This window comes from Passer montanus, unplaced genomic scaffold, assembly GCF_014805655.1.
Source record: "Passer montanus isolate IOZ18808 unplaced genomic scaffold, ASM1480565v1 scaffold216, whole genome shotgun sequence".
NCBI lineage: Eukaryota > Metazoa > Chordata > Aves > Passeriformes > Passeridae > Passer > Passer montanus.
This window is the reverse complement of record NW_024366770.1, coordinates 91,768-110,114: the sequence shown is the minus strand read 5'-3', so window position 1 is coordinate 110,114 and position 18,347 is coordinate 91,768. Positions and strand designations below refer to the sequence as shown.

General features: G+C 43.6%; 1 protein-coding gene across 3 annotated transcripts in view; it reads right to left on the bottom strand.

Annotated features, from left to right (window-relative positions):
* PDE3A (phosphodiesterase 3A) overlaps window positions 1-18,323 on the bottom strand; it is a 220,110-nt gene extending 201,787 nt beyond the window's left edge. Inside the window, exon 1 of one of the 3 annotated variants that reach the window (XM_039709565.1) lies at window positions 17,824-18,323. In XM_039709565.1, the coding sequence (XP_039565499.1) occupies window positions 17,824-18,144 (321 nt within the window). In that variant the 5' untranslated portion in view covers window positions 18,145-18,323. Of the gene's footprint in view, window positions 1-6,853; window positions 6,901-17,823 lie in introns of those variants that run through there. The other 2 variants (XM_039709564.1, XM_039709568.1) reach the window with 2 other exon arrangements.
* Between the last annotated feature and the right edge of the window lie 24 nt (window positions 18,324-18,347).

The following is an 18,347-nucleotide window of genomic DNA, read 5'->3' as shown; positions in this document are numbered from 1 at the left end:
TAGGAAACCTCCCCGCACACAAAGTCTAACAAATCCCAGCCACTCCATCTCACTTAGGCCGTGTAGCACTCTCTTGGCAGCCATAAAAGCATTAAGTTAACAAGTGGACTTGATAAATCAGCTTGTAGCCAAGCCAGAATGAAGAGCAATTAGAAGCCTACCTGGAACTTGAACATTATCATTTACAGGGAAGAAAAGGGGAGGAAAAAAAGAGTCTGCCACCAATCACGACTTGATAATACAAACTAAATAACACAGCACCTCCTGAATCAGAGAAGGGCAGCAGCAGAAGAGACAAGAAATGTGATCTGATCTTCAGTAATCCCCGCTAAGGGCAGGCACCTGGGCTCTGGAGTGGGATTAACACCCCACTTTGGGCACTGACTGGAACATAAACGGAGTTTACTGGTTGGGTCTGCCCCAAACACAACAACTGGCACTGCATGAGGAGCCTGGCCAGCAACTGGGGGACACAGCCCACAGGCAGATGCAGGAAAAATTAGCATCAACCTCTATGGTTTTCTTTAAGAAGAAGCATCTAAATCCACTTGGAAAAATATATAAAACGCTATTCTGAAAGAACCTTCCATGTACAGAGATTGCCTTACATAGCTTGTTACAGAACTTTACTACCAGCATTGATAAAAGTTTCCCCCAATATCCAAGTTTTTTTCCTCTACAAAATAAATAGGAAAAACTGGCAGCAACAACTATGGTTTTCTCTAAGAAGCAGCATCTAGATGTGCTTGGAAAAGTATCTAAAACACTACTCTCTAAAAGAACCTTCAAAGTACACAGATTAAATTGCCCTATATAGCTTGTTACAGAACTTTACTACAAGTATTCATAAAAAAGTTTTCCCCAATATTCAACCAAGCTTTTTTCCTCTACAAAATAAATAGGAAATATTGGCAGCAAGAAATATAATTTCCTCTAAGAAAAAGCAGGTATCTAGACACACTTGGAAAAATACCTAAAACACTATTCTAAAAGAACCTTCCATGTACATGGATGAAATTCCTCTACATAGCTTGCTGCACAACTTCACTACTATTATTGATAAAAAAGTTTTCCCCAATATCCAATCAAGCTTTTTTCCTCTACAAAATAAATAGGATGAGAAGAAATCAGCTATGAGCAGACATGGAGCACACTATTTTTCATCGTATCTTCTGACATACCAGAAAAATTATGGGTTTTGTTCATAGCCATTTCCGCCCTCTAGGCCTCTCAAAGAATGTTGTTTGCATATAAAAAGCAGGGAGGAGCTGTGAAGTACGAGAAGAATTCCAGGGGAACTCTGGACTTCCAGGCTTCATCCAGCCAAGGCCGGATGTGATGGCAAACAAGGGAACACTGAGAACCACACTTCCCTTGGAAAGGAATTTTATCCAGACACATCTGCCCATGGATTTTGCACCAGCCCAGTTGGTCTCAGGTAAATCACATAGCTGAAGTGAGGAAGAAGATGGGACAGACAAACATGGAGTTAATTCACCTCTCCTGATTATTTCATTTACCTCAAGAAAGGCCAACAAGATACATTACACCCAACACAAAGAGCTCTCACTTCCCTTCCCTCTCAGCTTCTCCAAGAATCCCACAGAGACAGGACAAGTCTAACTCAGAAGACAGCAGGTCAGAGCTAACAACTTCAGTACATGTCTCTGACCCAAGGAAGAAATCACAGTGATTTCTGTGGCTTTCCCACAATACTATTTTATATTAAAGTCAACACAGGATTAATCTGTCAGCGTATTCATTCCTGGGGAGATGCCAAATGCCCTTACCGTCAGAACTCACAACTTCAGTACATGTCTCTGACCCAAGGAAGAAATCACAGTGATTTCTGTGGCTTTCCCACAACACTATTTTATATTAAAGTCAACACAGGATTCATCTGTCAGTGTATTCATTCCTGGGAGATGCCAAATGCCCTTACTGCCCATCCAGTTCAGCACAAATTGAATACATGACACACCTCAGAAGGCCAAGGCAGTAGTCTGCAGGGTGTCCTAAAAGTAAGAATACCAATAAAAATGCTAAGCAAGTTTAGCAGAGGGGACACTGATTTGCCACTTAATATTCAAATACCAAAGAAATAAAAGACTTCAATGCTGGCAGCTCTGTGTGGAAGTATCTGACAAAGCCACTTAATGATAAAACCTACTGGCCTGAGGAAACATTTCTTGCAGCATTACTGCTCTCACAAATGACAAAAAAGTTCAGCAGCAGAAGTAGAGCACTGGTGAGGATGAAAGCTCAGAAATCTTACCAAGACTTAACAAAAAGAACTATTCCATCTCAGGAGCCTGAGGAGCACAGTGCTGTCATCACAAGGGCACAGCTCTGGGATTCAAACCCAAGATAGCAATTTCCCTTGCTGGCCAACAAGCCATCTCAGGATATCAATTCCCTCTATGCAGAATGCTTTCCACTGCCTCCAATGAGGGACAGCAACCTAAGAACAGTGGAGGTGAGCTGACTCTCCAGGCTGTAGGCAACAGCTCATGGTGAAGATTTCTACCTTGGCAAACATAAGGAGAGAGAAATCATTTTCTCCTCCAGATAAGAATTTTTTTCCTGTTTTCTTCTCAACTTTGTTGCTGCTTTGATCTTCTGAAATGGTAACAATTTCGGTAGCAGTGCTAACAGCAGGCCTAAAAACTGCAAACATCCAAGAAGCAGAGGTAAACAAAGAATAAGGTCTTGCTCATAAACCTAAAGGCTAATTTATTGCTTCCTATTTCAAAGCAGTGTGTGGTCACATCAGGAGTGAGTTTGGAATATCATGCTTGCTGGGAAAAATAACACACACATGGAAACAGTACAAGACACTCACTGGTACATGGATCAGTTAAAGATCTAAAACACAATTATCCCAATGAACCAAAAGCCTAGGTCATCACAGGAATAGCTAAAAGCAAACCAGAACTTTTTTCAATTACAGATTCAACAGGAACAATATACTGGAAATTATTCCCAGGACAAAAAGGTCTACCCACACGCAATAAGCACATAAAGGTGATTTTATTTATGAAACATTTCTGTACGTACTATGGATTATGCCATAAATGAAAATGGGTTTTCTAGGCAGAAAATCTGTGCAGCTGCACAAACAAGAGCATGAGCCTTAGCAAACACTGAGCATCAGAAGCTCCTCGCCCACAGCTGGTATCAAACATGTTATGAAAGACACTGAATTATGATTTCACATCTCTGATAGAGCTCCTTTCCAGCCCTCACATACTGTAAGTGAAAATTGTTTCCCCTTCTTAGTAAACCACTTTGATTATGAGCACCATGTAATATCTATGGACATTTGGAGGCAGTGAAAGATCTCACAGCAAAGCTACCATTAAATCTTTGCTGAAGAACAAGGGGAGACATCTGTGTTTCATTATCGTTGAAATAATTAACTGATTTGTGCATTTACCAAAGTGAAAATTAATTTTTTTCTACTGTGAGAAAGTTTGTGAAAAGTGGAAGTCTTTAGTAATCTTCTGGAAAAAAAAAAAGAAAAGAAGTCTAGATTAGGCCAGACAAAGAACCAGTTCCCACAAAAGGCATGATGGAGCTATGCCAAATGTTTCTAAGAACAGAGCATTTTTTGGTTGTTTTTCTGGAGCCAAATTTCTTATGCCTTCATTCTCTCTTTTATGGGTATTAATAAGATTTCCACATAAATCTGTCTCTACTTAGTCATCCTCACCACTGTCAGACTTCAGAGTCCTCCACGAGGAAGGACTGCCAACACAAATGTTTGTGATGTCACACGAGCCACACCAGCCACGGCTCAGAACAAACAGGCCCCGAAGGTGAAAGGCCACCATAACCCTATGGAGGGGCAAAGGATTGAACAATAAATATACACAGCATTAAAATTAAGAGGGGGAGAGGTGAAGTAGCAGCAGTAATCACCTAAATGCATTTCTTGATTTGTGTTAACAAATGAAAAAGCAGTGAGCATCTTTCTCCAGTTAATACGCATTGTTAGGGCAGACTTCACACACTACTGGGAAATTTTACCTGTGCCCATCTGAAACTGCCTTCCCATGCTCATTTCACATACTGTGACCAGAGCAAACCTCTCTCTGATGTATGGAAATTTCCTCCATCAGTGAATTTTTGCATTCAAGCTTTTGCATCTACAGCCACGTAACTCTATTGTCCCTTAAAACCTGAGGTAGCATCTCCACAGACACCCATGGGTGGATCTCTCTGGTTCAACAAACAAACAAACATACACACATACCTAAAACAATCAAAAGCAAAGAAACAAACAAAAAAAAAATCACCAAATGCTGGTTGAAGAAGTGAGATAAGCCAAGGAAAAAATGTCACCAGACAAAATTGCAGATGGGTGGTCACTCACAGACGAGCATCAAACAAATCTAATTCACTTTTCCTGACATGTAGAAGCAGAACCAAGTGCCCAAAGCCCATTCTTGTGTTGTTTGGCCTGTCTTTCATGAGAGAGGAAAGGAGGATCAGATTTCCTGGACTAGAAGGCAGGGAATGAGGCAGGAAAAACCAGCTCATTGATGTAAATATTCCTAGATCAAAAAAACCTTTTGACCATTCAGAAGAGTGGCACGGAGCAAGCTGTTAGCTCAAAGCATGTAGCCATCAATATCATGACCTTTAAGTTTGCTTTTTATTAAATAAACACATGGAAAAAGAAAACAAGCCTGCATACAGCTAAGAAGTTAGATATCTAAAATTTCATTAAAACCATCTGCAATTGCAGATCCAAACATTCAGAAGATAGTGTATGACATAATTATGCTTACAAGCACTGACTCACTGTTTTAGATAGCAATGCATTAAGATCACAGGAAAGATACTCCCTGGGCTATCAAGTTTCTCCCTAAAGTTCTCATCTCCTTAACCTGCTATTATAAATGATTAAGACAATCTGATTATTACTTTAATCTCAGTTCTAAAAACCTTAACTGAATAAAAGAGCCAGAGCCCCCCAGGCCAAGTTCTCATGAGTGCACTGAATGACAGCAAAGGAAGCTGTTTCATCACATCTGAGGATTTTTTGGGCTGGGTTTCTTTAAGAGCATATCAGTAAATTTTGCAATACAGTGACTTCAGCTTAAGAATCAATGCTTTTCTCAGCATCACATTACCACTTTCATTTGAGAAGAGACAATACATAAAGCAGATCAGAATGTGGAATAAGCAGATATTATTGCAGCTAGAAGAATTTTACCATTTTTTAAACACAGAGAAATTGCAGCTTCCAAAATAAAAAAAAAAAATCCAAAGGTTTTTGACACCATGTTGAGGCATGCCGATATGATAAAAAAAAAAAAAAAAAAACCAAAGGTTTCTGACACCATGTCGAGGCATGCCGATATGATAAACATACAGAATTTAAACTTTCAGGGTTTTCAAAAAGTCTGCTTGAGTGGCAGATCACAGCCCAAGTCAGGAAGTCTTAAGGTTCACCTTAAGGATCTTCTTGTTCATCTATGCATAATACAAAAGGAAAAGATAATTCTAGATCCAAGGGTGATGGCAGCTAAAATGGTGGAATGAAAACCATTGAAACTATGCCTCAGTCACTATTACCAGAAGTTCATACTATCCATCAGCCCTGAATAAGATGACACATTTTAGGATTAGATTTATACACCACACACAGCAGAAGAGAAACCTGAAATAAAGATTGGATAGCTTTGAGAGGAAGGGGATAGACAATTTGCCTTTACTGCATCACTTAAAAATGCTCAGGAGCTCTCCAAGAAACATTTGTGTGTGCCATCTCTCTGTCTCACCACAACAGATGCATGCAGAAAGCCAGGTTTAGATGTCCTCAATTCCAGTTAAGCCCCGATTCCTTGGATTTCCTATGAGCTGGCCCTGATTCCAAAGCTGCCTGGCCAAGAGGAAACGACAGGCTTGGATCCTCGAGAGGAATTCAAGCTGGAATATGGGATTTAGTGCTGGCACCCCAGCCCATCTAATTGTTGCACTGTTACCCCACGCTCCTCCATGACCCTGCTTGACACAAACACAGCAGGCTTAGCAGGACTCAGCACTCTGCATTCCGTGGCCCAGACGCCAGTTTGCAATCCCCGTGAGGCACAGACAATATTCCTCTTTGTCACTGAGCAGATTTCTTACTCAGGTCTCTGTTTTGAGGCACAAACAGAGACCATGCTCCCTGGAATGATGAGATTGTACACACCTATAGACACACCTGCCTGCTTCTAAAGGTTTTCTGCTTCTCCACAAGTCACAGGAAAGAGGAATGCTCAAAAGGTTCACATTCCCTTTCCACCCTTATCCCCCTTTTAGCTTCCAAGCCATCTACACAGTTCCATCCCTCACATGGAGTACAGCATTAAATCCTTTAATAGAAAATGTTTATTCATTTGCAGTTTTGTGTAATCAGTAGACAATTAGGACTGCATTTAAGAAGGCACTTGCAGACACATTAAGCTGGTCTTAAAAAAAAAAAACCAACCCTCAGTAATAGCATATGAATTATCTTAAAACATTTCAGCTTGTACAGAATTCAGAATCAACAGAAATGCAGCGAGTTTCAGGGAACTGCTTTAATAAATAACAAATGTAAACTAGTCCACAGTTTCCAAGAGAATAGGTACATAGCAGCAACAACATATCCACTACACCTAACAGAGTTCTACCAGCTAAAGCTCATTGTGCTTATCTGTAAAAATACCAGTCACCTATTTATTTCAACTAGTCTTATCATACTTCTCACCAGCCAGAGCTCCACACTGAACAACTGTCACAGCACATGTCACAGCTGAGACGGCCACTATGTCACCACACAGTTTCAGAAAGCTTCACCCCAAACACAGTAACAGCTCACCTCTCCAGAAGACTTCACTACAAACACAGGAACACCATTCCACTCCAGAAGGCTGCAGCATGGGCCCTCCTTGTCCCCCAGCCCAGCCTTTCATGCCCTGCTGTTGCTGCCCTGCACCTGTGTGCCCTCTGTGGTTGGTCAGTGCCCCTGGGCACTCCATGGCTCGTTCCCTGCAATGCTGCTCACCTGTGCTGCACAGCTGCAGCCACTCAGGGATGAGCCACAGCCCCACCCCAGGCACCATTGACTCTGTGCCTGCAAACAACCCCTTCCTTATGCCCCAGGAGTGCCTCCAGTTCAGGCTGCACGGGGACCTCATCAGCTCCTCCTGCTCCACATGACAGCTAAAGCCAGCAGCAGTCAGCCCAGGGACACCATGGAAAGCTCCTTTATGGCTTTCACCTCTAGAACAGACTTGTGGCACCAATCCCCACATTTGACACTGCAAAGTATAATTTGGAAGACATAAGTGATCATTTGTTGATCAAAATCACTACTCAAGTGTTTACAAAGAGATAACAAATAATTGCACAACTTGGCACAAGAAAGAAGAAATATTGAAACAATAAAAAGCCACAAGTCAAGCAATAGTTACTAAAGCTGGCATATTAATAAAAAACCTGACTGGAAACATCAGGAAATAGGATCTAATATCCAGAAAGAACTCTGTCATATGTAACTCAGGCTTGCTGACTGTGATGTCAGAGCCAAGCAAGAACTCCATCCCTCTCGACTGCACAGTACTAATTTGTGTATATACATATATACATACATGAACATTTACATAAATGTCTATATGTGTGTGCACACATCTATAAAAACATGCTACAAAGTGTCAGGTGACATTTTCAGCAGCACAACGAATGTTAGCTTTGAATTTCTTTCTTTCAAATAAGAAAAGAATCGTTAGCTGTTAAAAAAAAATAAATTAAGAAGCTCTCTGGATTTTAGGATGGGAACACAGCTCCTTCTGCACTAAGGACTGAACTGAAAGGATCACCCTGTTACTTTGGGAGGGCTGAAAACAACAGAGGCAGGAGGCTATGATTATTAACCTTTACAAAAAGATTTTAAGAAAAATAGTGTTTTTAACAAACCTTCACTTGTAGTACATGAATATTAAAATATGACTGAGTGAGAAGGTGAAGTATCCATAGTCTCACAAGAGGCAGACTACATTTCAGCACAAGTATTCCTGTAACAATCCCAGTGACAGATTCCAACTAAAACTCCAGCCACATGAAATGTATTTTTCCAGTTGTCTTGTAATTATAGATGCACCCAAACACACTGAAGCTCCTTATCAACACAAAATCAGACTTTGCCAGGAGTAACCTATAGTTAGCACCACCAGTACAGCTGAAGAGAAATGCACCTGAGAATTCAGGGGAGCATCCAACAGCTTCTAGCCTTTCAAAAGTGAGTTTTGGGGGAAGGACTTCAGCATTACCAATGCAGAAATAGTGGTAGCTGCTTTGAGGGGTGGGTTTGTAGAGGAAATGAAGCAGCAGAGTCTACTCTGCAAGGAAACTCCAGTTAGATCTGTCAGCTGGTGAGCTCAAACAGGCATCAATAAGAAAGAAAAGTAAAAAGGGGAAGAGAAGTCAGGAAGGAAAGAGAAGACGGAAAACAAAAGGGGAAAAAATATTCTCAAAAGCACTTGAAACTGCATTCACAGAGGCAAGGGTAGACAGCACATAAGGCTGTGCAGCCCTATTTAATCTACACTTTCACACACAGCTCTGCACCTTTCCACAGCTGTCATCTCAACTGAGAGACAATATTCAAGCATAGACAAGGTTTCACAAGTTTTTCTCTGCAGGCAACCAAAAGCTTGGGAGAGCACATCTAGATTTCTGCCCACAAAGTGGAGTAAAACTTGCCTGGACGTGGCTTTTCAGCCCATGCTCAGGCAGCAAGCAGAAAGGCTCCTGAGGTACTTCTGCAGACTGGCCTCTTCAGCCCCACAGCCACACTTCAAGGTAAATTTGGGGTCTATGTATTTGCCAAAAATCAATATATTCATGTAACATCAATAACAAAACAGATGAGTGCTCTGCCTCTCCTTTATGGCATTAAACACAAACACGCGTGGGTTTATTTAAAACCATACAGCAAAAGTGGCAGAGACTCAAAGTATCTGTACTCCAGGTGAGCAGCAATTTAGGTTATTGCTGGAGCCTGGCAGCAGCTCCTGCACACAGAGATACCAGCAAGGTATCATCAACCTGCTGGGAGTGCAATAGTTCAAAAAACAATTAACCTTCACCACTCAAATACTCAATTCTTTCCCTGTCTGGAATTCATTTCACAACTGTGCTTATGGACAAATTTACTCAAAAATCAGTCAGAAGGATGCTGCTCAGAATAAGTAATGTTCAGTTTTGAAGCTCAGTAATAACTGTTCCCCTACAGCATTACAATTTACTCAAAGACAACCAGGAACAAGAAGCTTTTTTAAAACAAAAAATAAACCCAGCAACCCTCAGTGACTTGATCCTCAAAACACAGCGATAGTTTTCCAGCAGGCATCATCATATTTATATTTCACACAGCTTTTAATGAAGCTGAGATATTTCTAAGAGGACCAACCAGTCTGAGAGGCAGGGTTGCTTTTTTTAAACTGTCAGCAGGGAGTGCCTCAGGACTTCAGCAGCCATCAGAAAAAGCATCATGAGAATATTTGAAAAGCACCACTCCTACAGAGTTAGGCAGACAAAAATCCCATTAGGGGAAAAAAAAAATTAAAAAATCACCAAACAAAATGACGCAGAATATGATTTTATTTTATTTTAAAATTCAAACCAAAGCATAAATCTTGGTACAAAGCAAAGCCAACTCCAGCAACCTACAAAATACAAAAGTCAAATAAACCACTTTAACCCCACATATTTCACTGGTGGATTGGGGGTGTTAGCCAAGGAGGCCTCAGCTATGCTCTGAGCTATTTCTGATATGTGGAGGTTTTGTAATTTTCCAGCCTTGTGCAGGGGCAGAAGGAGAGCCTTTAACTGTACTGATGCTCATAAATATCTTCTCCCTAATTTTTTTTTCAGTAGTTAATTGCAGTAAAAATAAAGAGTCATGCAGTGATAGATCCTTGTCAGTAGGCACTTCAGATAAAGCAGTAGAGTCTCTAAAGCACACAGAGTGAGCAACTGGGAACTTTCTGCCTAACTAGTATCAGATTAAAAAAAAAAAAAAAACCAAAAAAATCAAACCACCAAAAAACAGTTTTTCTAATCCTCAACCTGTCTGGCATCAGAAAACTATACACTTCAATAACTAATAAATACAAATGTCTAAGCTGGAAGAGCTTTATTCATACCATGTGACATGCACGTATTTTCCACGATCAGTGTCTATCTCTATCTCACACAATCAGACTTCTACAGAGCAGCTTAAAAATAAAAGGTTTGGGGGAGTTTATTTTGAGGTTTGGGGATGGGTTTGTTTTGTTTTGTCTTCCAAATTCCTTTATATTCTTTCATTTTTAGGCAAATACTTCATCAATACCCCTCAGTCAGATCTGGGTTTATGTACAATTTCAGGCTCTTCTTAGATGAGGCTCAGAAGTTTGGGCTATCTGTGGACCCTAATGGTTCTGTGTGTCTGACCAAAACTTGATACACCAGCCCACAGCATGCCTCCACTAACCCAATTTCATTTTAAAACCTCCCACACAGAAAATCTTTTCAGTGACCAGCACTGAAGTGACCAGCACATTTTCAGTGACCCGCTGACACAAAATCCTTTTCTTGACAGGTTCAAAAATGAACAATGCCATGTCACTGACCAAACTCACAACCACCAGTATCTTCCCTGTGCTGCACATTTTCCCTTTTGCTCAGCAGCCCTTGAGGTGGCACTATGAAAACATCCATCCATCCTTGTTCAACAGCATGAGGGACCATTTGTCCCATCAGCACATCACACAGAATCACAGGAAGGCTGGGCTTGGAAGGCACCTCTGGAGATCATCTAGCCCAACCCTTCTGCCAAGGCAGGGCTCACTAGAGCAGGAGACACAGGCAGGTTTTGAATCTCTGCAGAGGAGGTTCCACAGGCTCTCTGGGCAGGCTGTTCCAGTGCTCAGCGCTTTCTGCTCCTATTCAGGCTGTGTTTCAGTCTGTGCCCCTTGCCCTGGTGCTGGGCACCACTGAGGAGCGCCTGGCACTGTGTTCTTGTCACTCACCCTTTAGATATGTGGGTGCACTGATAAGCTCTTGCTCAACCATCTTTTCTCCAGGCTAAACAGGCGCAGCTTTGCCAGCCTTTCCTGCCAGGAGAGATGCTCCAGTCCCCTCACCATCCCCACAGCGCCGTGCTGAACCTTCTGCAGCAGCTGTCCCAGAACGGGACGGCGAGCTCCAGCTGTGGCAGGGGGACATCGTGCTTTTCCCGTTTCACTTCTAAATGCTCACACCGAGTCTGGAGGTGCCAGCCTGTCCCGCCCGGGGAGGGACGCGCCGGGGCAGCCCTGGCTGTGTCACCGCAGCAGCGGGGCGGGTCCGGCACGGGCTGAGTTAAGGACCACGGACAGATTTTGTGGATGATGCTCGGCTCTTCGTGCCCGGCTGGGCTCTCGTGCCCTCTAGGGGGCCGCGCCCGCCAGCGCCGGCACCGCCCGCCCGCCGCGGGAGCGACCTTCATCGCCACCATCATCATCACCACCATCATCACCATCACCAGCGCCACGAGGGGATCGCGACAGGGGCACGCACCCACACAGAGGGAGAAGAAACGCGGCTCAACCCCGTCATAATAAATAAATAAATAAATAAAGTAAAAAATACATTATAGAAGTCAAAGCATGACAAAGGGGCAGGGCGCATCCTCCTTCCCCGCAGCCCCAGCGAATCTCCAAAAGCAGCTGGGAAGGAAAAGCGCTGATATTCCACCCACAACTTGAAACTCAGACAAGACAGCGTATTTTATTTTTTTTTTTTTATTACTTGCAATACAAAGGACTGATGTTACCACTTGCAGCAGGGAGTACAGCAAAACTCACAGCAGGACTTAGAGCGAGACAACTTGAACACAAAAAACTCCACGAACAAACAAAAAGCAAAAAAAACCTCCAAACAAACCACCCACCAACCAAACAAAAAATAAAAAAGGGAAAAAAAAAAAACCCAACCCCACCACCTTCCTCCTGAAACCTGAAAAACTACATAGTCCAAGTGAGAGGTGTTTCTATGAGTGACACCCTGACTAACACAGAAGAGACTTTGAGGAAAGTGTTTGGTAATTCATAAAAAAAAACTTCTTCAAAACCAAGCAAAGGAAAAGAAAATTTAAAATCCCTGCACAAAGTAAAACATGGTTTCCACTTTGTTATCTGAATCTGTGCATTTCTTTCCTTATCTGTCAAGGGATATGCTACCAGCTGTACATCTTCCATCAGACTGCCTAGGTAAATCACAGCAACTGGCTCAAAGCCTTAATTGCAGCAGTGCTCTTTTCATTCTCAAATCCTTTAGGCTGCAGTCAGCTCAGCCCCATTCCAAGCCCTGTGGTTTGCAGGCACCAGAACCCAGCAAACCTTTTCACTTCCAGGCTGAAATTATTTCTTTATATTGCTTTTTAAAGAAAAAAGCCCAAGCACTATTCCTTCTATTTGCAACACACAGCTATGCCTCAGTCTCCCACAAAAAACAGCTGGAATGTGAAAACACTAACAGCAGATTAGGAGAAATTCATACAAATGTCACAGTTAATGTCCAAAACATCATGTGTCACTGTTTTTCCCCTCCAACCCCCAACAAGCTTCTCAAAACACATTTCATACACAGGGTCACTGTTCTGGCTGTTTATTTAATTAACATGACAACCCAGAGTACACAGGATTTCTTTCAGTTCCCCAGCTTTGCATTTTCACACTTCAGGCAGAAAGAGCAGAAAGTCACTACTGTACTTTACTTTTTTTGCCAATATACCATAATATACGTTTCTTGATTTAACCAATCGACAAAAATAGACTCTAAGCCCTTCGTGAGAGTTGCAGCAGCAGTTTAAACATTTTTGTGAGGCTGAAAGAGAAATGAAAAATCCCAAGTAGAGCAGGTTTGCGTAAATGAAGCCATGCAAAAGAAAATAAAGCATTACATCTGGAATCCCTGGGTGATTTTTCCTGGAGCCTTTCTTTAATATTTTACATGGTTGTGTTTCAGCAAGTCACCAGATGACATAACTCCTCAGTATTCTTCAGTTTTTAGTGACCTAAATGGCAATGCCATTAAATCTTATCAGGGTAGTTACAGCTCAATAAAGCTTATTAGCAGGAGGTATATGGTATATAAAACCTCACATGTCTAATAGACACAAAGTTCAGTACCTAAATTCAATCTGCCAGCTCCCCTCTAAAATTTTAAATTTCTCTATGTTGCACCCTGATCACTCCTATTTTCAGGCCAGAGCACAGGATCCATTAAATAAACTGATTTTAATTAATAAAAATTGGTTATAATATAAGGGAACTTTTTAAGGTAAAATGAGGAAGAACCAGCAAAGGGGAAGAAGCAACATATTCCTGGCACTACCAAAGCTGTCATTATCAAACAATGAAAAGAAATAAAGCCTTAATTTTCCCCTTGGAAAAAAAAACCCCAAAAAAAACCTGACAAATATATTTCTTTTTCTCCACTGTTTTTTAGATCTTATCACTGCCGAGATATCTTTGGCCATGTGAACTGTTACTGTATTGTCTTCTCAACTCCACAGACAGGCGGTGATAAGGACAGTCCCGGCACACAACTTTCCCAGGCTAGGGCTGGGAACAGGCAGAGTTACCACCCAGAACCCCATGAAAAAGAGTCATTTGAGCAAAAAATCCCACTGCTGCTGCTGAAGGAATATAGACGAGTCTGGCACCAAGGTTACCGGTCTGAAAAAACAAGGAGAAAAGGGATGGGAAAGATGCAGCAGAATAAAACAGCCAAGTCTCAAACCAACAGAAAATAAGTGACAGACCCTCAGATGTCCCTCGGGAAGGCAAAGAGCTTTCTACTGCTCCCACTGCCCAGAAGGAGGAAAAAACAGAAATACATAAGGAAAACAGAAAAACAAAGCAAAAGAGAAATACATAAGGAAAATGGACAGAAAACCTGTCTGCCTCAGGAGGCAGAGAGCACGGGCAGGAGTTTGTACGTGGAGCTGCTGGGCTGGCAGCTGGGTATCTGAAGCCTGTCTTTTGCAGCTTTCCCACAACCCTTTAATTTTATAAATTCCCTCAGGTGGGGACATGGGAGATACTCCTCCATCAAGAATCAGCACCTTCTCTCACACAGGGTTGTGTCACCCACTAGCTGGGAGACCAGCAAGTCCTTCAGACACTGCTGTGTGCTGTACCCCTACAGCCTTCTGACTGAGGTGAAAAACATCCTGCAAAAGCAAATCAAACTATTTGCAGCAGCTGCAAACAACGCATACTTGTAATAAACCCCAGGCAGCTGAAAGCTTCCCTAAACAAAACAAACAAGCAAAGCTCGAAAGCAAAATCAGGAATCAGCATGGTGTGGATTTGCCCAGCTACAATCTCCTGGGCAGCATTCCACCCACCAAGGCAAAAGCATCCCCTTGGACTGCTTTATTTGAGATTAACACATCGATCAGAGGCACAAGCCTCAGAGCACATGGGCGTTATAATATTTTAATGGTAAAAAACAACACACAGAACACATTTCTGCTCCACTCCCCACCCCCACTAACCTCCTCTCTGCACTTTTAGGAAGAGATAAAATGTTTGCAAAAACCTGGAGAAAAATCTCCAAAAGCCATCTTCTTGGTGGTGCTTTTGCATTTACTGAAAAAAAGGAAAAAAAAAAGGCATTTCTTCATTCATTCATTCCCTGTCTTATCCATCCATTCACAATTTTGCTCTGCATCCTCTTTCAAATGTGGCTGAGCGAGCCCTCAAGGAGCTGAGCATCCTCAGCCAGCCTTGATGAAATCACAGGGAGACAACACTCAGCTGGGAGCAAGATCTGCACAGACGTCTCAATGAGATCTACACACACACCAGGCTGGAAGCTTTTAATCCAAACACTTTGCCAAAGTCTGGGAAAGAGAGAGATCATATACAAAAAACAACCACAAAAAGCACAGAATTAAACTGAAAATGGGGAAAGAGCACTTTTAGCAACAACAGAAGGTTGTGTCATGGTACCATTTGAATTCTGGATGGTGGCTTTTTTTAATATGAGTTTTTCTTTTAAAATTCTTTTTGGAACTGCCAAGAATCTAACACAAGGTGTGCTAATACAATATCCATTTTGTCAGTTTGCAATTCCTGGTACTGTCCTTTACAATGCCACATAGACTCACCTTCGAGTTCTAGTAGGGAAGAATTCAGATTAAAATTGAGAGGTGTGTGACTAAAAAAGAAAAATTCAGAAATTCCAACTTTCATAGAATTTCATATTAACAGAAACAGACAGATATGAAGGGAATCAAATTCTGGAAAAAGAAAAGCTCAATTAAGTGCTCAGCAATAGGAAAGGTTACACGGGAGGTGATGGGAAAGATCTCCAAAACTTTGCCTAATGTTAGTCACTAGATTGAAGTGCGTGTTTCAAAGCAATAAAGTGGATCTATTTCCTGATGAAAACTATTGGCAGCTCACAGATGTACAAACAAGACCAGAAACATTCAGGGGATGTTTTTAAAAACAAGGGGGCAAGAAAAGGTCTGGTTTTCTTTTAAAGCCCTCATGTCTATTTTTAACATGTTATATTTAAAAACTGTCCAAAAGAAAAACATTTACCTGTACTTTCTTTAAGTCTACAGGGAGCTGTTTTTGCTATAAACATAAACTGTGTTTGCTGTAAGAGAGTCCCACTTCTCCCATCATTTCTTCGAGGTACTTACAGAGCTTTGTTTCAGCTTTTCCATTTTTCTCTCATAGTAACATTTATTTAAGAGAAGAGCTTTTAGAGAGAGGAGTTCACCTACACACAGCCACATTGGGTTAAAAAAAAATTAAAATACAGAAAGTGTCCCCAAACTCCAAAGTAATCATCCATTTCCAATCACACAGAGACACAAGCCATACCAGATCTCACTATTGATTAATAGTGAGTGAGAACAAAAGAAAGAGAAATTGGCCAAAATCCTGCAGCGGGTGAACCGAACAGTTGCCAGCTAACTCCAGCCCAGCTCCACAGCCTGGAAGTGGGAATTGCTCGGGGCAAAGCTGGCCACTGTCCCCAGATAATGCACCATCAGGGAGGGAAAAGGAGTCTACCTCGTTATCCATCACCAGTCCAACCTTCTGGTAGATGCAGGAGATTTGAAATCCCTCCATAAGAGAAGACAAGGACCATGGTCACTGAGTCCTGTCTCCAAATGATTACATTTAGAGACATTAACTAAAAGGCTGCATTTATTGAAGTGTGAATAGGAGATTTGAAATCCCTCCATAAGAGAAGACAAGGACCATGGTCACTGAGTCCTGTCTTCAAATGATTACATTTAGAGACATTAACATTTATTGAAGTGTGAAAGCAAGTGGAAAATATGTTTAAGACCTTACAAATGATTATTGTAATAAAGCACCAGAAATGCCTAGCATCACCAAGTGAGCATAAATAGTTTTAATTTCATGTCTTATTGTACTTACAAATTACTCTTACACCACTGCCTCTCAGTTCCTGCTAAAGTCAGAACTCAGTCAGTTTTCTACTTTTTCACACTGTATTTGTCTGTGGTAAATATTTACTTTACCTAAACAAAACTGTTAAATAAATAAGTGCATTTGTTGTAAAACAAGTCTCAAGTATATAAGGTTGTCAGGCCCTCTTCTAAGAAATGTCAACACCAACCACAAAGGGATGCAATCAAACAATTTCCAGAAACAAACTAGCCACCCACACCACATAGTTAGATATAGCCATTACTTGGAAAATACTTTGCTGCTTATCCAGCAAGCCACCTGAAAGAAAACCTTAGATGTATGACAACACGCTTCACTTGATCACAGCGCACAGCATCCTTTTCAACACTGGGTGAAAAAGAAAACTTAACACCGTCTGATTCTTATTTCCCCCCAGGTTTCCCTTTCCACTGCTCAGCAGGGGCTGCGCTGACTTCCAAGACACCCAGTTACACTCGACCCTTGAAGTGATATTTTTGTGGGGCAACCTTAAATCTCAAAACAACTGAAAAACACTTCAAGCGCAGAACCAAGCCCACTTTGTGTCCGTGTCAGGGCTCTACACAGCTGTGCAGCGAAGCCACCGGTGCCCGATTGCTTCTTTCTGCAGCTTTTTTGAGGTGCGCGCTGAAACGAACGCATCTCTAGCAGTGAAGTTCTCACTCGGCCATTCCAAGCACAGCCTCTCAGAGGAAACAAAGTTGAGATAAATCGCGTGTGCCTCGCACCGGTTCCCACAGCCAGGGCAGAGCCGGAGCTATTGATTACACGCACGGGAACAGCCTCGGGGAGGCAAAGTGCAAAGAGGAGCCTCGGCGGACGGGCTCCCGCCCCGATAAGGGACTTCTCCCACCGCGGGCGAGCTGCAGGCTCAGGCACACACACACCCCTTTCAAGCTTAAAGCGAGTTTAAAAAGGCTGAGGTGCCTTTCTAGGAAACTACAGGTCTGTAACAGCGGGGTTCCTAAGTGATGCTGGGATACGCGAGGGCTGCGCTGAGGGCTGCTCCCACCGGCTCCGAGAGCCCAGCGAGCACCGTGCACCCCGGCCAGCTTTAGGAAGAGCCAGCGCCGGCCACAGCTCTGGGGGAAAAGCACACCCCGAGCGCTCTGCCCGTCGCCCAGAGCCGCGGATAGTCAGCCTGGTCCGGAGAGCCCGGCTTGAGCCCGGCTTCCCCGGCCCCGTCCCGAGGCGTCCCGGGGCTCTCCGCGCCGGGGAAACCCGCACCGTGCGCGGCCTCTCCGGCAGCAGCGGCTCCTCCTGCCGCCGGGACCCCCGGCAAAGTTTGGGACGCGTCTCCCCCCGGCCCCTGCCCTACCTGCTCCCGGGGGATGCAGGGCAGCGAGGTCCGCCGGTGGGTCTTGTTGCCGCTGCCGCCGCCGCCCGACATCTCGGGGGAGATCATGGAGCTGGACCGCCGCCGCCGCCTGAGCACCGGGGCTTCGTCCGCGGCCGGGGGGGCGGCGGGAGGCTCGGCCAGCGGGGCGGCCCGCCGCGGGGGCCAGAGCCGGTCGGCGTAGCCGGCCAGAAGGATGCCCAGCAGCCCCAGCAGGTAGGCCAGGTAGGGCCGCCAGGACGCCGGGACCCTCTCCAAGGCGACGAGGGACGTGGTCTTGGCCGCGCTAGTCACGGCGAGCATGAGGACGCCCTGCCTCAGCTTCAGCACCAGCCATGTCACGGCGGCCAGGCAGCTCAGCACCACCCCCGTGGCGGCGAGGGAGAGCAAGTGATCCTCCTCCTCCTCCTCCCCCGCCGCCAGCGCCGTCTGCGCCACCGCTTCCCCCCCGCAGCAGGCGGCCAGCAGCAGCAGCAGCAGCAGCGCCGCCGCCCGCGGCCGCCCCG